Source organism: Dermochelys coriacea, chromosome 10 (genome assembly GCF_009764565.3).
Source record: "Dermochelys coriacea isolate rDerCor1 chromosome 10, rDerCor1.pri.v4, whole genome shotgun sequence".
NCBI classification, from domain to species: Eukaryota; Metazoa; Chordata; order Testudines; family Dermochelyidae; genus Dermochelys; species Dermochelys coriacea.
Genome location: NC_050077.1, coordinates 71,292,220 through 71,318,346, shown reverse-complemented (window position 1 = coordinate 71,318,346; position 26,127 = coordinate 71,292,220). Strand labels below are relative to the sequence as shown.

General features: G+C 47.6%; 2 protein-coding genes across 2 annotated transcripts; one reads left to right on the top strand and one right to left on the bottom strand.

The window, feature by feature from the left end:
• Positions 1-7,248: 7,248 nt before the first annotated feature.
• MRPL46 (mitochondrial ribosomal protein L46) lies at positions 7,249-12,296 on the bottom strand. Its single transcript, XM_038419765.2, has 4 exons — positions 12,073-12,296; positions 10,754-10,946; positions 8,788-8,961; positions 7,249-7,687 (listed from the first exon to the last, which is right to left on the bottom strand). Exons 1-4 carry the CDS (start codon positions 12,262-12,264, stop codon positions 7,437-7,439), a joined length of 810 nt encoding a protein of 269 aa, XP_038275693.1. The 5' UTR covers positions 12,265-12,296; the 3' UTR covers positions 7,249-7,436.
• Positions 12,297-12,312: 16 nt separating this feature from the next.
• MRPS11 (mitochondrial ribosomal protein S11) lies at positions 12,313-19,553 on the top strand. The gene is made up of 6 exons (XM_038419766.2): positions 12,313-12,470; positions 14,443-14,562; positions 14,821-14,919; positions 16,153-16,282; positions 18,635-18,700; positions 19,209-19,553. Exons 1-6 carry the CDS (start codon positions 12,418-12,420, stop codon positions 19,314-19,316), a joined length of 576 nt encoding a protein of 191 aa, XP_038275694.1. The 5' UTR covers positions 12,313-12,417; the 3' UTR covers positions 19,317-19,553.
• Positions 19,554-26,127: the final 6,574 nt, after the last annotated feature.

Here is a 26,127-nt window from a genome sequence, read left to right as displayed (position 1 = left end):
TGTGCTCCACTCTATAGAGGAAGGTGAAAGTCTCCCATGGTCTCTGCCAATCTGACTCTGGGGAAAATTCCTTTCCGACCTCAAATATGCCAGTGAGTTAGGCCCTGAACATGTGAGCAAGACCCACCAGGCAGACCCCTCGGAAGGAATTCTCTGTAGTAACTCAGAGCCCTCCTCATCTAGTGTCCCATCACCAGTCATGGAAGAGATTTCCAAGTCAGTTCCTCTCTGCTAATACCTCACCCTGTTATGCACATCCTGACCCTCCTATCCCTGTGGATCCTCCTCAGTGCTGACCTACAGCAACCCCTGCTGGTCCAAGACCTGTCCTACACAGCCATCGAGGCATGTCAGGTTATATGGATGGTGTCATACCGTGGGAGAAAATATCCGCCTGACACTAGAGAGACCAGGTAAATGCTTGCCACTGATGACCTAAATCAGGCTTTGAAACCCTTAGCCGACTGTGCCACCTGACTGCATGAAGTGAAATTTGCTTTACTCAGCACAGGCGGCCTGCTCCTTTTGCAGACTGCATACATCAGCTTATGGGAGAAACAGGCAGAGCTCAGAAATGCTATGAGCTGTCAGAGAAATTCCCATACAATGGTCCTCATGCTTCTGATGGTGCAGAACTTCCAACACAAATAAGATTCGGGGGGTTTAATAAAGTGAGAAAGAAACTGCCAAGAAATCTAGAGCTCTCTCTCTCCACCATTTTTTCCAGCAAGGAAAACAGAGTGCGCAGGAGATCTTATATGCCATCATTAAATATACCAAAAAACAGAACAGCTGAGGCCCAGCCAAGATGCCAGCAAGAGGCCTGTAGACCCCGCCAACACCACACATCTCCCTACTGGCATTTCACACCACAGGAATGTTGGGGCTGTAAATGCAGGGATGGGACGGGAACATGGGGCTGGGGCCAAAATCTACCAGTCATGGACCCACTCCTGGACAGTTCTCAAACCCGCTGGGATGGGAGGGTTAATGTAATAAAACACAAAGGATTGCTTGCCATGGCTTTTTGCACATCCAAAGGCGTGTCCTGTTCCTGGGGGATGGGAACACTGGGGAAGGAGGGGCCATAGGGCTGAGTGGGAGCCAAACCTTATCTTCTCTTTCCTTTCCCAGGGAAGAAGGGACAAATCAGAGCAGAGATACACCGAGAATTGAGGGCACAGGACAAGATGGCCTGGGCTGTTTCTACCAGTGCAATGAACAAGATCTCATCCTTCCCAGCTCAGCGGAGCAGGATGGAACCACACTCTGATCCAGGAGTGAAGAATTAGCTCTTGTCACACTGCATACCCATCCCCCAAATTAGCCAATTCAAGGGTGTCTACAGCACCAACCCATTGCCACCAACAACAGCCTTGCCAATATTGTCAGCAGAGAGACCAAGGCTTGCATGAGCCCTGGAGACTAGTCTCCCTTCTTTCTCCCAGAAATGGTGCATTTGGGCAAGCTTGAGGACATGTTTGTGATAGAGCAGGAGAAAGTAAAACCCCTATGAATTTAAGGACAGGAGGAGACCAGGCGGCTGGGATGTCAGTGCAGGACCTTTCCCAGTACAATACTCCCAAAGAACGAGGCTCCAAGGATTGTGTTTTAAGGGTCTCACACTAACTTTACTCATCTCCCTGAGCCCTTCATGGTCTACTCCAGAGCTCATGATCTGACCAGCAGAGACCACTGGCTCCTGAACACATACAAGGGGGAAAAGGAAAATTTTTGCCTTACCTGTGAATTTTAGTTCTAGGATTCTCCATGTCAGAAAGTCTTCACAATGGGTGTTCTTGGTCTCCCGGGCAAATGGAGGTGACCTTATCTTTGATGAGCCTGAGCTTAGGACTGTCCCTTGGAGAGGACTCTCCAGAATGATAACTGCCAACGCTGAAAAATCACTTCTTTCTAAAAGTGCTATTTCACTCAAGCAATTTTCAGCAAATGCCTTGACATGAAGCTCAGGGATTTCTGGAAGGGATCCTCTTCCGTTTCCTTAACAAGTGAGCAATAGCCAGAGAAAAACCTGGGCACAATGCAATCCTCCAATGAAGGGTCCTGGAATAAAAAATTGTGAATTTTCTCTCTGTCCCCTCCATGTCAGGCAGTCTTCATAATGGGACGTACATAGCAGCAAACCATCCCTACGGAAGATGGAGGATTCTGTTTACCCATGTAGGACTGAAAAGGAACTTAAAGGTTACTGGGTCACTCTATTGCATAACACTCTTCTATCAACCATTGTATCTGAACAATTCTCAGTGGTTAAGAGGGGGCAGGGAGATGTAAACGAAGCTTTTTAAGTCCACCTCTGAGATAAAGGGAGAACAGCCTCCACTATCAAGTGTCTCTTTCTTACATAGTAGTACCTCAATTTTCCAACTGGACTTTGATGCAAATAGGTCCATCAACAGGATTCCAGCCTGGCCTATGATACACCAAACAGCAAGATGGTCTAGGTTACATTCCCTTGTTTCTGTGCCAAGTTATACTCCATGTCTCCTCCTTGGACCTCAGCTCTTCCCCTCGCCCCCACAAGTCGGACAGGAATTCAGATATGTGCCCCTTACATGGGGTCTGGTATCTGTACTGATAACCAGCTTCTCTGGACCCAACACCAGACAGCTGTAAATAATATTAAGAAAGCATTTCTTGGTGAATTCAAGTAGTGGATTTGGACAAAGATGTTTACATACTGATTTGCTGCAATTTCTGTCTGGAAGCAGAGAAAGAATTGTGCTGGGTAGCCACATGAAACCAGCTAGCCCAGGAGTTGAGTGAGATTTTAATCTTAAGAGAGGTGTGCTCATGTTTGGTGAACTATCTTCTTCCGTTTCTCTTTTGAAATAAATTTGGTCTTTGATAATTACTTAGTTTCTGGAGCTCTGAGCATGCTGTAATTGGCCCCACCACCTGTTCACTCAAAGCCCTGTTTCTGAAGGCTTTTACACAAGGCCCAGGAGCCATTGCTAACATAAGGTCATCCAGACTAAGGTAGATATATATCCCTTTCACTTGAAAGGAAGGTTGATAAAGCATTGGGCTGTATATCCATTTAGAAGTTGAGTCCAAAAGGGGACTGCTTTGTATTGAAAATGCTTCTTGTGGTAGCCAAACCTAAAAGTATCCCCGAGTGATTCTCCCTGTGCATACCTTCAGTAGATCTCCTGGAGGTGCATTTTCATATTGCTGAGTTTGGGGGTGATAATGCTGTAAGGACTGATTTCAGTATTTCTGCATCGAATATTGATCTCCTCATGGATGAAAGACCCAAGATCTAAAATAGGCTGTGTACTATTGTTTCTTTGTACAACAAAGAATCTTATGCCTTTTCCACAATATGTCTCCCATGAAACTGGTTCTATCATTGTAATGTGTAGGAAATGGACTTCTGCACCCTTCATCTTCAGATTTTACAAAGAGACTTGTTACTCGTGTTGATTTATATTAATTCACTTTGGGGAAAGGATAAACTCTGGACAACAAATGAGCTCTATTGAATAACTTTCCCCGGTTATCTCAAGTACCCATTTTCGTACATGGGTCGCTCACAGATAAGAGCCCATCGTTAAGGTCATAGAGGGAGGGTTTGCCCAAACTTGGAAATCCAAAAAAAAACCCCAGAAGCTTATGGGGCTAGATGTTTTTCCCCCCACAAAAGAATCCCAACCTGAGTCTTCCCCCTCTTAGGAAAGGCAGTAACGGCTTCTTCCTCATGTGAAATCTAAGCTGGAGCCTAGAGGAGCAGAGAGGTTTCAAAGGGAACACTTGCTGAGATAAATCAGTTTGAAGATATTCTCACTGGAAGGAGGGAGGGACGTATTACTTTGTATATTGCCTCAACGACAGCTTTGTTGCTGTGCCCCCCACAGACGATATAAGTTCCTGTGGGAGCCCTGGAGGCTGACAGGGGAAAGGAAGTAGGTCTATCTCCCAGGGAAGGGGATCTGAATCACCTCATCACCCTTTTCTCCCTGCTGCTGAGTCCACACTGAGCAGGGTCTGACCACACAGAACGAGGAGTGAGCTGGAGCCTCTGGAGATAAACAACTCATTGGTAGCAGAAAAGTCGCAGGAGCTAGCATCTTTCCTGGCAGCAGAGGCCTTGCAGGTAAAACAGCTTGTGGGAAGAGGGGATGCTTTGGAGCCTTCTCAGCACTGGGGATTCAGGCGGTTCCATGAAACTTTCCTGCTTGCAAGGCAAACCGTGGGAATAGGGGTCCCATATGGGGGCGCTGAAAAAAAACAAACAAAACTTGCCACTGATTCTGGCCTGGCTTCAGGGAAGGCAGCTTCCACGCAACCTGCTTGGGCATGGACCTCACCCACCCGCCAGCTAGGAGCTGGGTCCTGGAGAGCTGCTGTCCTTCAAATCCACCTCAAAGCCAACTGGAATTCTTTTTTGTTCTAACAAACCTCAAAGCCAACGAAGAGAGAGACATTTAGTTAAAAGCCTTTGCAGGGTTTCTGAAAGAGAGCTCTGGAGCGTGGAGGCAGAGCTCCAACAGTCCTTCCTGAGGGGCAGCTCTGAGCCCAGGCTGAGAACAAAGATCCGGTCTGCCTCCAGTTGCCATGGAGACCGGGAACACCCCACTGTGAGGTGTGCCTGACAGGCCGGGGCCGAGAATGCAGGTGCTTAGCACGGATGGAAAGAAGTGCCCATCTCCTCCTGCTGCAGACAGCTTTTAGCATCACAGCGGGCTCAAGTCCAACCCTTTGCCCCTTTCGGTGAAGCTGGAGTCACCAGACCGTGGCAAACTAAGCTCACAGACCCGGGGCACATTCTCTGCTTTTATTTAGTTTCTCTTTGCAGCCTGCTCTCCCTGGTCTCTCTGCGATGGTTCAGCTCCCCACTGAGGCTCCCCGGGCAATCTAAGACGAGAGGGGTTTTTATATAATTTATTACAAGCCTGCAGCTTTGAAATTCCTTTGCTTTAGAAAACAGAAGGCTGCCTCTCTGACTGCTTATGGGTGATTAACAGCTTTAATTTGCGGCCTGCAGCTTGACAGTCCCCAAGGGGTTGACAAAATACATATAGCAATCTCCTGTTGGTCCCCTGAAGCCCCAACTCTCCTGAGATGATTCAGAACTGCTTTCTCCTCTCTCCCTGTACCATTTGAAAAGGTTGTTGCTCCACAAAGTACAGCGAGCACCAGATCCATACCTAAGCCAAAGTCGGCAAAGCTTTCAGTTAGAAAATGCCTTTGGAAATCAGACCATCAGTGGGGAGACCGGTAAGGCAGAGCCCTGCAAGCATGGGACGTAGTCTTCAAAAAAATCACCCCCCCACCCTGTAATCTGAAGTCACTGTAAATAATAGAGGCACTCCCAATTCAGGTCAGCAATTCTGGCCTAACAAGCTGTGCGTAGGAATGGGGAGCCAGGAATTTCTACACTACGCTTGACAGAGACTGGCCTTGGATAAGTCGTGTCCCCTCCATACCTTCTCCTATCTGTGAAGTGGCAACTCTAATGCTGAACTTGCTGATGGGACTGAGAAGATACTCGCTGGACAGTAGATAAGGGCAGAGTGTAAGCAGCAGCTCTGCTTTCTGTGCTTCTGTCAGGCTTCACTCACACACTGGAGCAGTGGTTCTCAAACTCCCCCCCCCCCCCCCACGGACCACTTGAAAATTGCTGAGGGTCTCGGTAGACCACTTAATGATCTTTCCAAAATGTTGTTTGTATCCTTAGCTAACTATTGTAAAGTGCTTTGGATAAAACCACTATATATAAACCTTAATAATTAACTTTTTTTGTTCTACAAATAAAAACACACAACTCATTTTAATATCAGTAGTCTTACCTTTCTAATACGATGGATGTGCCCTCTCTTCCCCGCCGCAGCAGCCCCTGAGCTGGGGCTGGGAAGGAGGGCTGTCTCTCCCCTGCAGCCGCAGCCCTGGAGCTGGGGAAAGTCACCTCTTTCTCTGGCCGCCGCAGCCCTGCACGTCCCAAATTTCTCCCACCCCCTTTTCTCACCTCACTGCCCCCTCCCACCTGCCCCCTATTCCAAGGCCACCACATCACCTTACATGTGTGTCTTCTCCAGGGTTCAGGCAGCTAATTAGTGGAGCCACGCCTGCACGGCTCCACTCATTAGGTGGGTAGCCCTTCATTCTCTCATGTGCGACTGCCCAGGTGAGCACCTGAGAGGGAACTACCCATGGACCACCTGAATGGAGCTCACAGACCACTGGTGGTCCGCAGACCACAGTTTGAGAACCTCTGTGCTAGAGGGTTGCAATGGCCTCACAGAAGCCCTGTCAGAATGGTGACAGGAAAGCTACATGATGGTCTTTATGCTAAAGAAAGAGGGTTGTATGGTACGTGGCCAACACACCACCTGCTGCCACACCCTTACAAGGACTGGGAGTGCCACAGACAGGGATGAAACAGCTGCATGTGACTTAAGCAGTTTTACTTTCATTGTGAATTTCCCATGCAGACAGAAACAGAAGAGAAGCCAAGTCCTCGGCTGTAGCACAACATTTCCTGGGGCATGGCTCAGAGCATAAAGCTCAGATGATCCACTTTGCCGAGAGGACAGTTTGTCTTCAGCCACCGTATCGTGGTGGCCACTCAGACATACTTTCTACTGAGGCATAGATGGCACAAATTAATACACAGCACTGGCCAAGAACAGTTCTCATTCGTTAGATAAATTACAGTGGCTGCCTCTGGAGAGGTCAAAGGACCCCCTGGCAGGTTAAAGAGGAGGATAGATGGGGCTCAGCAGTGTGTACAATTTGCATCAACAGGGACCAGTGTTTACTGAAGATGCTGCTTTCCCACGTTCCAGGCCAATGAAAGCTGAATTCCTTAGAGAAGCAGATGGCTGCTAATCTCCTGCACACTGACAGGTGTGCTTCCTCCCCAGAGGGGCCACAATAACCCAGAAGGAGATTAAGGACTTAGCAGCTTGGTCACAGAGTTTAAAAATAGGGAACTTTAAACATGGTCCTTTGCCAGGTCTCCCAATGCACCAATTGGTAAATCCCCTTCTTATGCCTCTAACAGTGTCTTGTCCCACCTAAGCAAGTAAAGGGAGCTCACTCACTGCTTCTTTTATTGAGGATCAGCTGCTAAAGGAAGAGTACAGCTTTTCAGAGAGACCAATTGAGCTTCAGGCTACTACAGGGATCCAGTACCACTGACCTAGGGAATGGCACAGCTGGGAGGGGGGAAAAGGAGAATCCTAGGGGCATTAGAGGGTGCAACATAAGCACAACAGTCTTCACTTAGCAGAGGTTTTAATATTTATTTGATACAGGCCTAGAGAAGAGGAACAGAAAACAAGGGGGAGGTTGGATCCTTCTTCAGGTTCAAATGCCACTCTCTGTACACAGAGGCAATGCTAAGCATTGTGCACCTGTCTGAAGTTGTTTTTTGCGTCCTCCCCATTTGCTTGGAGCACGAGCCCTGACTTTCACTGGTCCATCAAAAATCTGTTGACTTGCGTTAGGTAGTCCGGTTTCAAGTAATCCCCCAGCTCCCCCTTGCTGACCCACACGAAGTCTTCTCTCCTCTTTGCCTGGAGCAGATCACCGCTCTGGAGGAGGGCTTTGAAGAAGAATATTTTGGCCCCCACACTGCCCTCTGTCCTGAGGGCCTTGGGGAACTTGTACTTATAAAGCCCGCATGGTGCATTCCCTAGGAATTTGGCCTGGATGCAATTTCCTGTGAGATCCAAGGTTGTCCAGAGGGGGAAGAAAAAGCAAGAGATCAGGTCACACAATGACAGCAGCTGCCACATCCAAGGGGTAACAGTGGGACAGCAAAGGACACGTCATGCTTAGTTTTGGTTCAATTCTGTTAACTCCCCCTCCCACAGGTCCACACAGTGCCATACCTCCCTCTTAGGGACTCTTTCTGGAGTCTCAATAACCCCACGCAAGGACTGGCCAGAGGTAGTGTGGTCCTGGGGATCATAAAATGCCTTCTCCCTTTGTCAGGCTAATTGTGCAGCTTCCACAGTGCTCCCCTGCTGGGAAGCAAGAAGAGACCTTGCTGAGGATAGGCTTTTGTGGCAAGAAAGGCTGCAAATGGGCTGTGTGTGTGGTGGAGACAGAAGCCCTTTCCCTGACAACAGGGTAGGTCTACACTTACGGTGGTGTGCAGAACACAGACACTGCACGCACGCACACCCACCTTGCAGGGGTATAAATGACAGGGTAGATGGGGACGCATGGCTTTGATGAGCGGAGTGCCCTACATGCCTGAACGCACCCCACACAGGTTCTCTACATACTAAGCAGCACCTCCCCGTCTATGCTGCTATTTTTTTAATATTTTTTTTTTTTTAAAAAGCAGTTGCAGTGTCCTTCTGCATCTCCACTGCCGATGTCTCTCTCTATGGTGCCTCTACTGCAGCGATAAGTGTGGACGCAGCCTGCCTTTCACTGCCGCTACATGTGGTACCTGTACTCTACATGCAGCCATAAGTGTAGACATAGCTTTGGGCACCTAGTGCCCCCTGTCGAGAGTCTATACACTAGCAGCTGAGCTGGAATGTAGAGCAACTCTCCCTGCAATGGGCAATATCCTGGGCTTCCCAGCAACTTTACCCAGACACACCTCTCCTCAGAGACCCCATTGGGTTCAACCCACCCCATCTGCTGCTACATGCCCTTTCTCTGGCCAATCCTAATGGAGTATAATGGGGCTCTACTAATATCTACTAGATATTATCTACTGAGTTGATAATATCCCAGTAATGATACAAGAGAAAGAAATGAGGACAGGAAGGGGTGGCAGCAGCTGCACAGCAGATGACTTACCCGAGAGAGTAGCCAAGGCTCGCTCTGCAGTGCTTCGCAACGTCTCTCCAGCCTGCCACTCTGCTTGAGGCAGGAGCCACAACTCTTGGTTGCCAATTTTCTCTTTGACCAGAAGCATCAGGTTCTGATCCAGCTTCCTATTCAAAGATGTCCGGTCATTGCGCTTATCAGCATCTGCCAAGAGAGTGGGACGGGGTCATCCAGTACCTAGCTCATCAGAGCCCAAGCCCTCCTCTCTCTCAGACCCCTGACAACAAGGGAACATGGAACAATTCCGAGTGATGCTTCTAGGTACAAATGCTCTCATCAGCTCTAGGAACTTTCTCCAGGGGTGGTCCAAGACTGTGGAATAAACTCCCCCAAGAAATAAGAAACATCACAAACCTCACTACTTTCCACTCCAAGTGCAAGGCACATTTCTTTAATATTGATTTTTCTAACATAGACCCATAGTAATAGGTATATTTAATTAATAATAATAATAAAAAAATAATAATAATACCACCACCAAAACAAGACACCTCCTCAATATGCACTGGCAGTCAAAAAAAGTTAACAGTGTGTTAGGAACCATTAGGGAAGAGATAGATAAAACAGAAAATATCATAACGCCACTATATAAACCCATGAATATTCCATTCAGTTCTGGTCACCCCACTGCAAAAAAGATATATTAGAAATGGAAAAGGTATAGAGAAGAGCAACAAGAGTGATTAGGGGTATGGTAGCTTCCATACAAACAGAAATTAAAAAGACTGGGATTGTTCATCTTAGAAAAGAGACAGCTAAGGGAGGGTATGATAGAGGTTTATAAAAATCATGAATGGTGTAGAGAAAGTGACTAAGGAAGTGTTATTTAACCCTTCACATAACACAAGGACTAGGGGGTCACCGGACAAAATTAATAGGCAGCAGGTGGTGGTTGTTTTTTTTTTAAATCAAAGAAAGGAAGCACTTCTTCACACAATGCACAGTCAACCTATGGAACTCATTGCCATGAGATGTTGTGAAGGCCAAAAGTATAATGGGATTAAAAAAAAATTAGGTAAATTCATGAAGGATAGGTCCATCAATGGCTATTTGCCAAAATGGTCAGGGACGCAAATCCATGCCCTGGGTGCCCCTAAACCTCCAGCTGCACGAAACTGGGACTACCCAAAAGGGTATAGAACACTCAAAATTGCGCTGATCTGTTCATTCCCTCTGAAGCATCTGGCACTGGCCTCTGTCAGAAGACAGGATAATGGATTAGAACAATCATTGTTCTGAACCAGTATGGCTGTTCTTATGTTCTCAAGACACCACTACACATGCTTCTCCCGCTGGATAGATGATGAGAGACCAAACAGCATATGATAGAAGTTAATCGTGTTACTTAATGCACTACTGGAAGGCACTCAGATACTATGGTGACGAGCAAAGTATAAGAACCTACATACAACAGAATAGGTGCCACCTGGGGATCTGGACAGAATCCATTGATTTTCAGTCATGTTTCATAAAAGTGAAAGTAGGATTGCACTTTAGATGCTCTTCTTTTTAAAAAAAGACCATTTAAAGCAAGTAGTTTAAGTCTCTAGTTCAACTTAGTGCCTAATAACTAATAGTCAGTGATTATGTAGGACCTACATAAAAACAACACTAGTATTGTGCGCTCTTGTGAACTACAACTGGGAGTCAGGCTGGTCATGGTTTTTCTGATAAGGCCAGAATAACTAGCCTCCATACTTTATCCTCTCTCAAAGGTTCTATGAGAAAAGGAACAGAACACAGCTCCTTTCACAGGCCAGATAACTCCTCCTATAATAGCTAAAAGGAGTCATGGGAGTCCCATGGAAGCTCCCTCCTCCTGAGGGCTCAGCACCCTGCCTCACCTCCACTCCACCCCACCAAAGTCAACCACGTTCAGATAGACCAGAGAGGCCCCATCCCTCTCCTGCTTAGCTGAGAGAACTTGGATCAGAACCTGTTATTCGTGGGCCAGCTTTGAAACGTTGGAATTTCTGTTCCCAGGCATCCTCCAGGTCTTGGGCCAACACAATAGCTTGCCCAGAGTCCGCTTCCTCATCCGATATATTGTCTTTCCTCTTCCGCAGCTGCTCCTCTTCTGCCAAGCGACGGATCTCATGGTCTGAAAAGTTGCTTTTCTCCACCTCTATCTGGAAAAAACACCATAGAGAATTGTCAAGTATCAGGAGCCTCACTATGGGTCACAGTTACCAGCGCTGTTATCCAAGGTCACACGTAGAGAATAAAGCAATTTTTATTGCCACAAACAGGGCTTGTGTTTATTTCTTTGTGCTGGACAATAACGTCTCTGCCCAGAACATAAGCTCTACCCAAGAGGTTAAAGTTACATTGTGCAGAGATCACATCTAATATTGACGACATAAGGAGATGCTAGCCCACTGCAAATACAGTTATGTACTCACTACAAAAAATATGTTAGCACAATATTGTAGTCTGGAATCTAAATGCACATAAATCAGGAAATCCAAAAACTGAGGCTTTCACAGTAACATGGCCTTCGTGTGACATCCAGCGGCTATCCCCTTTTAGAACTACAGCCAGGCACTGGAGTCATTACTGCCTCAGAAGGGAGTGTTCTCTTCCCAACAAGTCACCCGCACCACTTGTGGAGTCCCAGCTCCCACTAGCACAGCCGGGGACATGGCGTTCATGACTCAAAGGACACCTGTAGTGCACCATCCACACCCCACAACATCCAAACACTAGAATGCTACTCATGGAAGCGGAGTCATAGTGATTAGAGGAAGAAGGGGACACTCTGATTGATCATCTAGGGTGCACATCACAGCCCATGGAACTTCACCCAGCAACTCCTGCATCAACGTGCTGAAACTCCTGGGGCACAGCCTGCATCTTGCCCCAGTACAGTCACAAAGGGGCATTTTAACCCGGGCTTTAACTTTGTGCTTTGCAAACTATTTCATTTTAGACAGGGGACGTTTCCAGGGGGGTCCCAGCCCAGAGGCCCAACAAGCTGCTTCTCCTCAGGTCTGACACGCCTGAGCTTGACCAAGGGGAGGCAGCAGTCTCCTCCAGGGGAAACACAGCCTGTGGCCTACACAGATCTGGACCAGCTTCAGTGCCGGGGGTGGGGGTGGGGGTGGCTCTGACAGGCACTGCAGGATCCAGCACCAATCCAGCCGCTGCCTGCGCTCCCCTGCTTACCCCCTCCCCTTGCGCAGCCCCATCCCCAAGCACGCCGGCTGTTTCCCTGCTCCCCGCCCCAGGGCGGTCGCCTGCCCCCAACCCCACTACCTGGTGGGCCAGCTGCGCCATCTCCTCCTGCTCCGGGCTCAGGGCCTGCGTGATGCTAGGCGGCCTCTGCAGACACAGCGCACCCACGAGCCGCCACCGGGGCGCGTCCGAGGCGGCCGGCCAGCGAGGGCCAAGCGCCCACCGCCATCGCACCGCGGCACCGCACAGTGCCCGCGGCATGGGGGCCGCCATCTTGTGCCCCCGAGCCCACAATGCACCGCGGCACCGGGCGCCGCCATCTTTCCTCCCCTAGGCCACAATGCACGACGCTGACCTTTCCCCTCTTCGGTGGCGTTGGGGCCTTGGCTCCTCGCTCTGGGGCCGGTCGGACGGCGGGGAAGGGCCATGGCCCGGGTGCCGGTGGTTGCCTGGCAGCGGTGCTTAGGAGCCGGATTGGGGTAACCGGAGCGGGGGGCGGCCAGGCCGCGGCTCGGCGCGGGACGTGGGGGGGGGGGGCACGTTGGGAGTTGCGGTCGGGGCGGCCAGGGCCTGGGGCGCTGCTCGGCGCAGGACGTGGGGGGGGGGGGGGGCACGTTGGGAGTTGCGGTCGGGGCGGCCAGGGCCTGGGGCGCTGCTCGGCGCAGGACGTGGGGGGGGGCACGTTGGGAGTTGCGGTCGGGGCGGCCAGGGCCTGGGGGGTGGGGTGGGGCGGCCAGGGAGTTGCGGGGGCGAAGGGGGAGCGAGCGGCCCGGGCACTGGGCGTTAAGGGGGCAGTGGGCGGCCAGGGCCTGGGGCGCTGCTCGGCGCGGGATGTGGGGGGGGGGCACGTTGGGAGTTGCGGTCGGAGCGGCCAGGGCCTGGGGCGCTGCTCGGCGCAGGACGTGGGGGGGGGGCACGTTGGGAGTTGCGGTCGGAGCGGCCAGGGCCTGGGGCGCTGCTCGGCGCAGGACGTGGGGGGGGGGCACGTTGGGAGTTGCGGTCGGGGCGGCCAGGGCCTGGGGCGCTGCTCGGCGCAGGACGTGGGGGGGGGCACGTTGGGAGTTGCGGTCGGGGCGGCCAGGGCCTGGGGCGCTGCTCGGCGCAGGACGTGGGGGGGGCACGTTGGGAGTTGCGGTCGGGGCGCTGCGGGGAGCGGGCGGGTCCCAGCGCTGGGCTGACCGCAGCGCCCTGGGGGTGGTTTACAGACAGCAGCCGCACTTCGCGGTGGGTTCAGACTGCCCCTGCGCCAAGCAGTGACCCCGCTAAAGGGGCGCTGTGGGGCTCGTTTGCTGGTCTCCTCTTCCGTGATTCCGGAGCCAGATGGCTCAGAGCGCCAATAAAAACATTTGTTCTGCCCATCAGCCCTGCAGACTCGGGCTAGCTTCCCTCTGGCTGGGTATGGTCATCAGTAATGAAGATTCTGTTCCCCGGGGATACCTGTGCAATCGCACTATCTTCATGTTCTGCTCCTATATCCAGGCTTTGGGCCCTGTCACTGCAACTCAGTTCACCCATGTTCACCTCGAAGCATGAGGTGCAATAGAAAGAAACCGGTTCACTTTCCAACTAATGATACATATGTAGCTAATGAAGTCAGCAATTCTGATTGATACACATGGGGAAGGTCTCTGTTGGGTAGGAAGAGATTGTTTTGGGTAGAACTAGCTAAATTATTAAAGCTACGTGTGTTTAACAAGCGCCCTCCTTCCGAACTCCACCTGTAACAAGGTCATACTGTGTGTTGTTGCTGCCGTTTCTATGTCAATGGATGAACTTGTGCAGAATCTAAGACCAATAGAGAAATCCAGGGCTTGAGGTAAAGGCTCTTAGGGTATAGCATAGGCTTGGCAGAAAATGATTGGGCAAGGCTACTGTTTTATTGATGAACAGTCTTATTTTCAAACGTGCTCCCAGTTAAGTCTCTCTTCAGAATGGATGTTGTCTAATTTTGTTTGTATTTTGACAGAAAACTAAAATCCCCTCCTCTGTGCCACTAAACGGATTATAACAAAATACTTTTCAGTGCTCATTTCAGTGTTTGTTTGCTTTTGCTCCTCCCTAGATCCTGGCCAGTGAACTTCGCCTAGTCCCTTTCCATTTTCCAATTCCATTTCCAGCATGCTGTCTGAGTTTATTTTTATTGTGAAAACAGTCCTCAGTTTTGCCCAACTGTTTGTTTTTATAAAAAACTGGAATGTGGATGCCTGACAATATCCCTTTGAAAAAGTGATGTTCCTGGGCTGGTTACTATTTGATTCCTCAAGGTGACTGGGGAACCGTGAGGGTGATGATGACTGCTTGAGATAGTCCTGCAGTCAGCAAATAGCTTTGGTTGTTTCCTGTGCAAAAATATACTATGGGAGGTCTTATGTGAGGGTGGCCAAAAGTAATGTAAAAGACTATTGTGTAGCTGTGAAATTCTAATCTATTTCTCCCACTTCTTTCACCTAGTGGTTACAATGTTGCATTGTGTCGTGGCATACACACAGGTTTCCAGAGGTTGCAGGAACAAATGGAGAATACAAGTGTTGCACCTGAGGTGATAGCAAACCAAAGCAAGAGTGACTTCAGGTGAGGCATCCTGTATGGCTTCAAATCAATCTGTGGTGTAAAGTCTCTTCATTTGTCTCCCAACGGGGGGTAAATCATCTCAAGCATCTTTCAGGAAAGTAAGGGAAACAATCACAAACACAGTTCATATAAGAAGTTCTGAGCTTCGTTTGGCAGCATTTAATCCACATTTTTCCCAAATTCCAAGACTGTATTGAAAATTACCATTGTGTGTTAGTGATATTGCAAGTATTTGATTCCTCTTATTTTACTTTTCAGCCTTTTTCCCCCAGTTCCAGGACAAGGAAGTTCCTTAACTTGGGGTGGAAAGAAGTATGAAGATATCCCAATAGCTCACATCAAAGCTACGTACAACAAGTAAGACACAAACTTCTTGGTATACAGGTCCCATGTAAAAGGGCCTGCAGCAGTACCGCTTTATGCTGAGAACACCCAAGATAAGCAACTGGGCCGTGATCTTGGCTAGATGGGAGGCCTCTATAGAAAAGTCTGGGAAGTAGTGTTGGCGACTCAGGAGATGGCACTCTTTCTTATGAGTCAGTACTGCAGCAATAGTTCAGTGCAGTGCTGGAGGTGTCATCTGTAATGGGAAATGTAAGACCAAGGCCATTAACTCATAGTGCCTTTCACAAGAGTAAAGGTGTTGATCGCATGTTTTGACTGAATTCAAGTATGGGTAATTACATCTTGTCCCCCCTATATTCCACAGGCAGTTTTAACAGGATACAGTAATCTGATAATTTCCTGTCCTACATTGTTGCAATATTGCTGTTCAGCTGTTGAACAGCTGCCATATTGTTCACCAGAGGTGGTTGCATTTCAGTGGTGTCCCCTAATGAGACATAGTTTATAATTCTGTAAAGGTCTCTGAAGCTTAACAAAGGTGTTCTATACATTTTAAAATAAGCAGAGGTGGTGAATTATACGCAGTGGGAAAGTGGGTCTGGAAATTTGAGCAATTTCTGGCAGGTGTATATTACCCCAAAAGACAGTACTCTCTCATTCTGCCACTCTAGCATCACCCTTAAGACAAGCCAGGGCTGCTGCAGAGTTTTCTGTTGTTGCCTACAGCAGTGGCTTTCAACCTTTCCAAACTACTGTACTCTTTTCAGGAGTTTGATTTGTCTTGCGTACCTGCAAGATTCACCTTGCTTAAAAACTACTTGCTCACACACTCAGGCATAAAAACACAAAAGCGTCCCAGCACACTATTACTGAAAAATTGTTAACTTTCTAATTTTTACCATATAATTATAAAATAAATTAATGAGAATATACATATTGTACTTACATTTCAGTGTATAGTCTATAGACCAGTATAAACAAGTCATTGTCTGTTTAAAATTGTAGTTTGTACTGACTTTGCTAGCCTTTATATAGCCTGTTGTAAAACTAGGCAAATATCTAGATGAGTTGATGTACTCCCTGGAAGACCTCTGCGTACTCCTGGTTGAGAACCACTGGCCTAGAGTGCAGTAGTGTTGAGGTATTGGGTGGGGCCTTCTGGGTGACCTTGAAGATAATCAGAGCAAGAAAAGATGGGAGAATTACTTTCTTATGGCTTCCTAACCCCATTTTTCTCATCCCCAGCACCCACATCCAGGTCATCAGTCCTAAGAACTTGCCATTTGCCCGTACGTCCTGTGGCACAGAAGGATTCAGAAATGCAAAGAAGGCCACTGCCATTGCAGCACAGACTGCAGGCATAGCTGCAGCAGCGGTGAGTCTGGTCTGGTCACTCTGCTTGTTGAGGCTAATCTTGCTGAGCTCAGAGGAGGTGTGCTGGCAGTAGAGTGATTGCCAACAAAGCATTTGCTTCAGAGCATTTGTGGATGGGCTCTGAAGTTCTGCTTCCTTCCCCCATTTCTATCTTCTCTTGGAGGAGAGAAGTAGAGTCCGCCAATTCCTGTGTGTCTGAGCAATACACCCCATTTACACATTGCTGCCCTTGTTTCCTTTGAGTGGGGGGCCATGATGAGCATCTCAACCTGGATAAACTGTATGTGAAGTGGGAGCTTTAAATGAAAATGTGTTGGCTTTAGTGGTCTGTAATGGAGCAATGTAAGTTACTTCCTATCCTTTTTTGGCTCCAGTGTGGACAGTGTTGTACTTTAAACCATTGGTCTAAATGTAAAGCAGCACATTTCATTTGACTGTTAAGCCGAGATGGAAACAGGTTACTCAGCTGTGACTTCCCTTCCACATGTCGATGCTGTCATAAGCAGTGTCACTCATTGGTAAAATGGCAGTTGCTGTTGTGAGAGACAGAGTTTCCATTTCAGTTATAGTTTATCCAGGGTAAGAAATTCTTGTTACCTTGTGCAGAGTTGTGGCCCTGACTTGAGAGCAGCTTTTGCTCAGATGGTCTCACTTGAAACATGGACCATTTATTTTCAAAAGCCAAATAAGGGGAAATGAAATCTAGGCACAAACCGAGCAGGTGTGAGGGGCAGAAAGGAATTGCTGTGTTTAGAATTATTCCATGAGCAGCACCACATAGTTGGCCTGGTGAAGTCTCAGCTATAAGCTGCTGTTGGAGGCAGAATACCACACCAAAGATCTGAGCCATTCTGGTAACCCTTCATTCCTAAAAGAGCATGGTCAGACTTTGAGAATATGACACAGTTGCACTTACAGTTATCAGTTTCACACAAGAGTTTAATATCTGGCCCTGTGGGTCTAGTATAAGTGTTTCTAAAAGAACCTAAGTTTGTGCATGATGTGTGGGGGAAGATAAGACTGCTTGTATCCCAGACTCCAGCATTGCAGAATGAGGCACAGTGAGAATGAAAACCTAAAGTATCCCCATTCTGAACTGGATAGAACTCACTCTAGTTAACCCTTTAGCCTCTGGAGTTTTTCTTTCCTATTGTGGGAAGAACAACATGTTGCGATTGGTTTAGATGAATGAGAACCATTTCCAGCACTAATCTTATGCATCAGTGATAGATTCTTAGAATACAGGTGCAGTGCTGTACTGTTACCCCTCACAAACAGCCAGTGTCAGAAATTAGCCTCTATCCCTGTAATCCTGGGGCCTGGTCTGTACTGGGAACAAACATTGGCATAGTTCTCAAGTGTGAAAAATCTACACCTAAGAGATGTAGCTATGCCATTTGAACTCCTGATGTAAACGGTGCTAGTTAGGGTGACCAGACAGCAAATGTGAAAAATCGGGACAGGAGTTGGGGGGTAATAGGAGCCTATATCAGAAAAAGACCCAAAAATTAGGACTGTCCCTATAAAATCGGGACATCTGCTCACCCTAGTGCTAGTTGACAGAAGAATTCTTCTGTCAATCCAGTTTCTGCCTCTCGGGGAGGTAGATTATCTACACCAATGGGAGAATCCCTCCCATCAGGCCTGGTCTACACTAGGAAATTAAGTCAGTATAACTCTGTTGCTAAGGGGTGTGAAAAATCCACACCTCGAACAATGCAGTTAAACCAACCTAACCTGAGTAGGTGGAATACCTACACCAATGGGAGAAGCCCTCAGGTCGGCGTAGGTAGTGTTTTAACTGAAGTGCTTCAGTGCAGCTGCAGTGTTTTAAGTGTAGACAAGCCCTGAAGCTCTGCGGCTGTAGCATTTTAAGTGTAAACATGCCCCCAGACCACTTTTAATGTGCACCATCAGGGAGGGTTAGAGATCTCCACTAGATGGCAGTGCTGTGCCACATTAGGAGAAACCGGTAAGATTTGTTGATTTGAAGTTCTTTTAGGCCCTCCCTAATTTGGTCACCTACCAGCCTTAAAAGGACACATCATCTGCTGCCTCAACTCATGACCCAAGACAGCTTCCCGTCTCAGCTCCCCTTTCCTCTTTGCATATAATGTTGTGTTGAATCTGTCCCTGGCCATGCATTTCCTATCCTTCCCCAAATCCCTGGCTTTATCCAAATGATCTCCATGTTTATCTCCCCGGAACCATCCTTGATTCCCTCTTCCTTTCTAACTGAGGAAGCTTGTGATAGTGGGTGAAAGGGATTAATCCAGAGAGATTGGTTCTAGCAGCGATAGATACCTTTTGACCTGCCTGCCCTTCATCACTGAAAGCACTTTTCTCCCCACAGAAAGCCTGCGGGAAGGGTGTGTCCCATGTGCGAGTGGTGGTGAAAGGTCTGGGCCCTGGGCGTATGGTAAGTGCCTAAGATTCCTCTTCACTGGCATGAGCCCTCATCTATTTGTTCCTTTGTCTGAGGGCTGCTGGGTTTTTTATTCAGGCCTATGGAATTATGTTGCCTGTTAACCTGCTTTTCTGAAACTGATATGAAGGACAGAGGTGCTGGAGGGAATTTACTGTTTTGTCACCCAAAGCATTAATCACAAAAAGAAAAAAAAATGTCCTCCTGGTGAGATCCTAGAATAATTTTGAGTAAGGGACTGAGTGAAAGCCAAATTGTTTACGTCACTTCAAACTAGAGTAGCAGATCAATGGAGAATACATTGCAAGAACGAATCTTGCCCTAAAAAGGAGGAATGGACCATCTGGGACCAAACAGGACTTCCTGATAGTTAAGACTATTCCAAAGAGATCGCCCTGTTCCAGATTGCCTCCTCAAAGATACCTTTCACTTTTCTGCCAGTCTGTACTGATTGTGTAATGGTGCAGCATGCGGTCTAATGTCCACTCTCTTGCTCTTTCAGTCTGCCATCAAGGGGTTGACCATGGGGGGTTTGGAGGTCATCTCCATCACAGACAATACCCCAATTCCACACAATGGCTGTCGTCCTCGGAAGGCGCGAAGACTCTGAGATGGGAGTGGAAGGGAGACACCGTGTACAGTATCAGCTTGGTGCCCGGTGAACTAGTTTTGAATTTTGTCTTTGATGGATCTTGGCAGGACATGTTCCTTGGAAGCCTTTCCTAGGAGAAACTTAGAGAATGGACACAACCCTGGTCTTTAGCCTAGTGGTTGAAGCGAGCCGGTATTTACTTTCTGAGTAGGAAGCATTGTCTGTAAAGTTAATAAATTAAAATGTTTTAGCCTTTGTGATGGCCATGTGTACTTGGAAGCATTTTGGATTATTCTCTCAACTGCTTTTTTCCTCCTGTCACTGCTATATGTGGCTCTTGACAAATCCAGGTGCTGCTACTCTTGTCATTAGGAAGGGGCCCTCTTGCAATGAATGGCAGATTTTTCTCATTTCCCTTTTATCCAAAGACAGAGATTTGGAGGCTAGAAGTGGAGAACCTCTTCTCCACATCTAGCTTACAAAGTGTGGTGTTCCCACCAGAGCCCAGCACTGATATGTGAGAGGGGTGCAGAACAGCCAGCTCCTCTAGCTGCGCTGAGTGGAGGAGTCTGAAGTCATTGCTGCTGTAGGTTTGTTTTGTTGCTTCATTTTGCCTTTGCTGCAATTGGCTTATCGGTGGTATTTACTAACAGAAAACCCCAGTTCTACTGAAGCAGGAGTCTTGCCAGCTTTGATCTATGGCATCATTGCTGTGACTGTGCCAACTCCATCCATAGCTAGCACTGTGAAATGCACATACAGTCGCTGGTACATTTTTCCCACCTATTACTGCATGCAGTATTTTCAGTCCTGTGTCTCTCATGCCAACTGCACCAGCTGTGCCAGGATTCAAAGGGAGAGGGTAAGTAGGGGATTAGGAGGCCTGAGGAACAACCAAATGCTGCCCAAAAGATTTAAAATGCTAGGTCAGGCCAATGCTGCCCTTGGCTAGAGGCAGGACCTATCTGCGTGGAACGTACCTGCTATTTGCTGCCACTTATTTCAGCTCCACCTAAGGAGAGAGTCTCGTAGGCTAATATAATGAGGAGTCTTCCACTCCGTGCATCTGATGAAGTGGGTTTTAGCCCATGAAAGCTTATGCCCAAATAAATGTGATAGTCTCTAAGGTGCCACAAGGACTCCTCGTTGTTTTTGCTGATACAAACTAACACAGCTACCACTCTGAAACCTGTCGTAGGCTATGGGCACTCGGGAGTGTGAAAGAGAGGTGGTAACTCTAGCAACTGAGGAAGGTGTCTCTTCCTGGCTGAGGGAAGTTTGCTGATCAGCCATGTCCAGCTCCAGGAGGAGACCAAGAGGAACAGAAAGAAGCATTGGTTACATATCCCAAACACTGGACAAGTACTTCACCTCTATCAGGGATGTTAATGAGCACAGATTCTCCTTTGGTCTATCTGCCAGGTCTAGCACAAATCCAGGCTTCTCTGTTTCATTATTTCTCTTTTCTTTTGCTTCCTCTTTAGTTTCTCAAACAGTGTAATTAGCTATTCTCTTCCCCTTTAAAGAGAGAGGGTTCCATAGCAACAAGGCAATGTTAACTCCTTCATGGCTTTGTGAGATGTGCAGAAAGCTAATGAAATCAGGCTGTTTAGAGGAGCCTACCCGGCTAAATTTAACCAATGACAAAACAAGGCTTGAATGACTCCTCCTACCTCATTCCAGCTCTGTGTATGTGAATTTGGGCAGAGGGGAAGTTGTTTTAAAGTAGGGGGAAGTCCCTTTACAATTCACAAGACTGCAAGATGGGGGAGAGAATCTTTCCTGTAGGGTCCCCACTGATTTGATTTAATAACTCAAAAAGTTAGGAGAGCTTTCCCCCAACCCCAGGAAAGGGGTTTCTGGGCTTCTGCTGACTTCCAAACACTGTCCAGGAGGAGATGCTGGGTCAGTTGTAGACCCTACAGAAAAATATTAACCACATGCTTCATTAATGGCCAGGGAGAGTGTACACGGAGATGTGGGTAAAGCTTGATCATCTTTAGTCCTGGGTTCAGCAAGTAGTCGTGGCAATTTAGCAGTATCCCAGAACATGTATATTCACTATCCAGCAAAAAAATAGCATAGTTCTAAACAGGTGCAGACTTTTATGAAGATGATAATATATGTTTTCTGGAGCAATCTAAATAGTCGCTCTTGAATACAAGTAGCTTATGTGTTGCTCAATCCAATGGTACTGTGAGCACCACTGGGGCAGCAAGAAGTGCTTCTAAGTGTAAATGGTACAAGGGAGTGAAAAAGTAAGTGCTGTGGGGAGGTTTTGGGTTTTTTTGAGTCATACGCTCATCACATATACCCTCTGTAGGTCCAGGCCAAATCTAGAGTAAAGCTTGGCCTTTCCCACTCTCTTAGCAATTATGAAGATGGGGCTTTTAACACTGTTGGTTCCTCAGCATTTGTGAAAGACACATGAATCCAACAAACTCTTTGCACTGTATGTGCAGTAAAGAAGTTTCTCATCTCTTCTCTGCTATTCTGTCTCGCCCCATTGCCTGTCTCTCTCTTTTCCTATCCTATATTGATGTTTGCCTAGCTCTCTCTGAGAATCCCTGTGTACCTGGCCAGAAGTAGCTGGCATTACCTTTCCATCTGTTCATTATCTAGCCATATAGAACATCTTGACATGTTTGCTTCTCTTCCAGTCCCCCAGCTCAGCATAATCTTCATGGGCTTGCAAACACAATGTGTCAGCTACACAGCTTGTTTGTGAATTCAAATCCACCACATCCACCTTCTTTCTCTCTTTGACTTCACTGCTGAAAAATGGACAGTCTGAGCCCAGGCCAATCGCTCATAAAGTGTGAGTGGAAGGCGCACGGGAGCCTTGACTCTGCTGCAGCTTTAACCCTCTTTGTTCTGCAAAGCTTAGGCCCGTACTGCAGCTTTTAGCCTTGGGGAAGAGCAGAATTGCCTCCAAACTGGACTCTTACTCCCCTTGTTTGGGACAGTTACCTTCAAACACTGTGCTGCAGATGAGTCTGCTGCAGATCTTTTAGTGCCGTGTGCTCAGTTGTGCTTTTTGGGTATGAATGGACCCCAACAGCACTTAATTACAGGATTTCTTTACAATTCCATTTCAACTGTTAATTAAAACCCAATTTGAGTCAGCCACCAGGATTTACAAGTTTTAATTGCTTTCCCTGGTGCTTGGGTGATGTGCAGTTCCATGCTGGCTTGCTTAGCTGCTGCTCCTCCCTGCGCAGCACCATTTGGTCCTAGTAATTTTGTTCTGGTCAGACTCTTCAGCCCCTGTTTGACTTCTCTCCTCTCAGGAGTTCTCTGTTTTCCTTGGCACTCACTTGGCACAGGGAGGATTCTCGCTTCCTTGCTTTGATAACTCTCTGCCTACCATTGTAGCTTCCACTTCATGACTCAAGGCTGCTCAGACAGGCCTTTTTGAACACAAACTGTTTAGTCTGTTACTGAGGGCAAAGCTCTGCTCGCTCTTCTTTCTATCATGGCACAAACCTAGGCTATTTTTTTTTTACCCTTTCTTTTAAACTAGAACATACCCAAATTCCCTATAGTGGGGGATCAAAATGCAAACTAGATTACTCATTTATGGATACCCTGCTAGTTAATGAGTTTACCTTATTGAACATAGACTTTACCGTACTGCCTCAGGTGGTTAGGGCTGCTAATCTGTTACCTGCCTCTATCGGGGCCAATACCTGGGACTAGTTTAACAAGGGGGACTTTAGCATGGCCATTGCACTGCCTATCTTTTAGCTGCCCTGTTGTCTAGTGGAATTCATAAGCCTGAGTTGGGTGCATATACCCTACCCTACCCTCAAAGGGAGTTAGGTACCTATCTTTCTGGGCCAGAGGCATACCCTACCTCCACTCAGGATTCTCAGCTCATTTTACTGGAGTTGGTGCCTAAACCAGGTCAGTCCTTTCTTGCAAAAAAAAAAAAAAAAAAGATGATTGTGGCACTCCTGCTCCCTGCCCCCTTGCTATAGGCCAGTGGCAAGGGCATTCAGCTTGAAGGTGGGAGACATGAGTTCATGCTTCTGAATCAGGTAGAATGGGGATTTGAACCCTGGCCTCCCACATAAGCGGTGAGTGCCCTAATCCCTGGGCTATAGAACAAAAAGGGGCACCATCACCTTTTTTGATGTAGAAGCACACTTAGTGGATCAGGCAAGACAGGAACAGGGAAATGACTAATTTGTCAATCCCACTTGGGCTCAGGTGCAAGCCTGGCATGAAGCAGCACGGTGATGTCAAGTACGAGACAGCTTTCTGCGTGCTCGCTAGCGGGAATTTAAGTTGGACCCAGGTGCCAAAGTCTCCCTTGTGCATCTATGCTTGGTGCTTTGAACAAAAGCCACAAAAACTCATCCCTCACAGTGCACTGCGGTACATAGGGGAACCCCCTTCCTAGTCCCTGCACCAAACAGTTTCCACCCTGGAGCTGGAGCAGTGGTCATCCTTGTTTTCTCAACCAGTGATTCACTATTTCCTTTGTAGTTGAGCTGTAAATGGTTGTTGGTGACAAGTCAGGTGCCCAGTTCCTTTGCATTTTTCAATTGAACCATTAATGAAATGATGCTGATGTCCTTTAATAGCTGACACCAAGTGCAAGTGAGGAGGAGAAGAGGGCAGAGCTTCTAGTGCCAATAAACTGCAGTATCTGGGGTGGTTTACTTCAGCCCAATGTGTGCATGTGGTAGGGCTTTGCCTTAGTTTTCCCTCACTGCCCCCAAGGGGAAATGTTTGTAACCAGAAATCATCCTCAAGCACTGTAGTGGAATTACACTCCTTTACATTGGCAAAGTGGTAGTGGGCTAAAATCATGCTCAGTTATAGAGGGTAAATCAAATTAACTCCATGATTGAACATTCCTAACTAAGAAGCCTTATGAACTCCCCTAAAGGGTGGAGGGGATCCAAATGAGGTCATGATTCTGCTCTTCCTGTGCACTGAGACTTTGGCATAAATAGAGGTATTCTCCAGTCCACAAACAAATCATTGATACCAACCCAGCTCAAACCTCTTTACCTTGGCCATCTTTCTTCCTTTCCTAGTTACCTCTCCAGGTTCTTAGCATGCAACCTCTCAGGCCAAATTAGGTCAAGGGTCTTCAGATTGTTTTCTTGCTTTCATAATGCTCTCCACTCCCCAGGAAGAGGCTCAGGCATTAATTGGCACTCAACAGCAGTGAGTGCTTGGAGGTTTTGCTTTTCAGCTAGCTAATGGCATCCAAGTTCCTGAGATAATGGTGGGGGTTGGCAGCATACTTCTCTTGAGGAGGGGGTACCAGGAGAAGTATTTTCATGCATCCGACGAAGTGAGCTGTAGCTCACGAAAGCTTATGCTCAAATAAATTTGTTAGTCTCTAAGGTGCCACGAGTCCTCTTTTTCTTTTTGCGGATACAGACTAACACGGCTGCTACTCTGACAGCTATTCAGATGACTCATTCCCCTTCCCTAGCAGGGAAGAACCCTGCTTTACTAAATCTCATCCTCTCCCAATACCCAAAAAAGCAGCTGAGAGTTTCCATGTACTCCTGACATTAGCATGAAGTGTCCATGCGGAGTATTCACTTAGCTGCCTTTAATACTGGCCTGATAATCCCCTTGGGAATTGACTCCCAACTTGCTCCTCTTTAGTAAATTTTAATTTCTCTATGTGTAAATGACATCCCTCAAAAAACTTTCCTTTCCCTCCTGCTCTGGTTCTGAAATGCCCCATGGGTCTGGCTATGGGGAAGCTCCAAGGGTATGTCCATGAGGCTCTCTCTGCCTTTGCTTGTCTTTATAGAGATGGATTCTTTGTCAGCAGACTGCAGGAGCAGCAGTCCACCAGTGAGTTCCCCCAAAGATGCTGATGAGTTGGGCTGCTATGCACAGATCCGTTCTTTAGAGCTAGGTAAAATCAGAGCAAGTTTAGGACCTGCAATATCTCACCAGTTAGGATTCTGATTGGCAAAGCCAAAGTGAAAAAAAGGAATGGCCTGGGTTCATGTTCTATATTTGTTCAAAACCATTTGGATAACAGCTTCACTACTGGTCCATTTTAAATCACGCGTCCTTGTTTCCTCCACTAACTACCATGTCCAAGAACAGGCTGCATTTCCTACAGCAGACTGGACACAGCATCGCATAAGAAAAACAGAGCTGAGCAAGAGCCATCCTCGCAGCCCTCCTAATTGGTCCCTCTGGCAGGTTCCAAGCTGAAGTGTTGAAAGATGATTCTAATCTCTTCCCATTCCTGCCTTGAGGTGAGCAACTTTCTCTAGTAATTGTCAGGAATAGCCCTCATGCCACTCATTGCACAGACCTGGACTCTGGCCTTCATTTGCTCCTGCAGGGTCCATCACAGAAGCAGATGACCAATTAACTGAGCAGTCAGGACCACACTCTGCCTAAGAAAGTCTAGAAAACAACAGTCAGACTAACCTCCAATGCCAGCTCCTAATGCATTTCTCCTTATTCCAGGGAGGGAGGGGGAATAACAGGTGCAGCTTCTCTTCCTACGCCTCCCTCCAACAGTCTTTGTTGCACCCAACATGCATCAAAATGTTTTGTCATTGTGCATGTTGGTAAAGAGTCTGTTTAATGCCAACAATGAGAGCCACACTGATATTTTCCATTTACCCACAGAACTGTAGCCAGCTGGCCAGCTACAAACAAAGCTCCCTTCACAATGGGCCTGACCAGCAGCAGCCAGTCCATCTTTTCCCTCTGCTGAGATTACCACCCTGTATGCTGGTGTTTGGTGTGATACGGGCACCTTTGCAGCAGGAAGTGAATATTGTCATGCCCAACTCGTTCCTCAGATGTCAATGAATGACCACTGGAGGAT

Coding starts and splice junctions, on each gene's coding strand:
- MRPL46 (XM_038419765.2), bottom strand. CDS start 12,264: ATGGCGGCCCCCATGCCGCGGGCACTGTGCGGTGCCGCGGTGCGATGG. Junction 10,947..12,072: donor TGGCGCAGCTGGCCCACCAG/GTAGTGGGGTTG, acceptor TGTTTTTTCCAG/ATAGAGGTGGAGAAAAGCAA. Junction 8,962..10,753: donor AGCTGGCCCACGAATAACAG/GTTCTGATCCAA, acceptor CTCTCTTGGCAG/ATGCTGATAAGCGCAATGAC.
- MRPS11 (XM_038419766.2), top strand. CDS start 12,418: ATGGCCCGGGTGCCGGTGGTTGCCTGGCAGCGGTGCTTAGGAGCCGGA. Junction 12,471..14,442: donor TGCTTAGGAGCCGGATTGGG/GTAACCGGAGCG, acceptor TCTTTCACCTAG/TGGTTACAATGTTGCATTGT. Junction 16,283..18,634: donor CAGGCATAGCTGCAGCAGCG/GTGAGTCTGGTC, acceptor TTCTCCCCACAG/AAAGCCTGCGGGAAGGGTGT.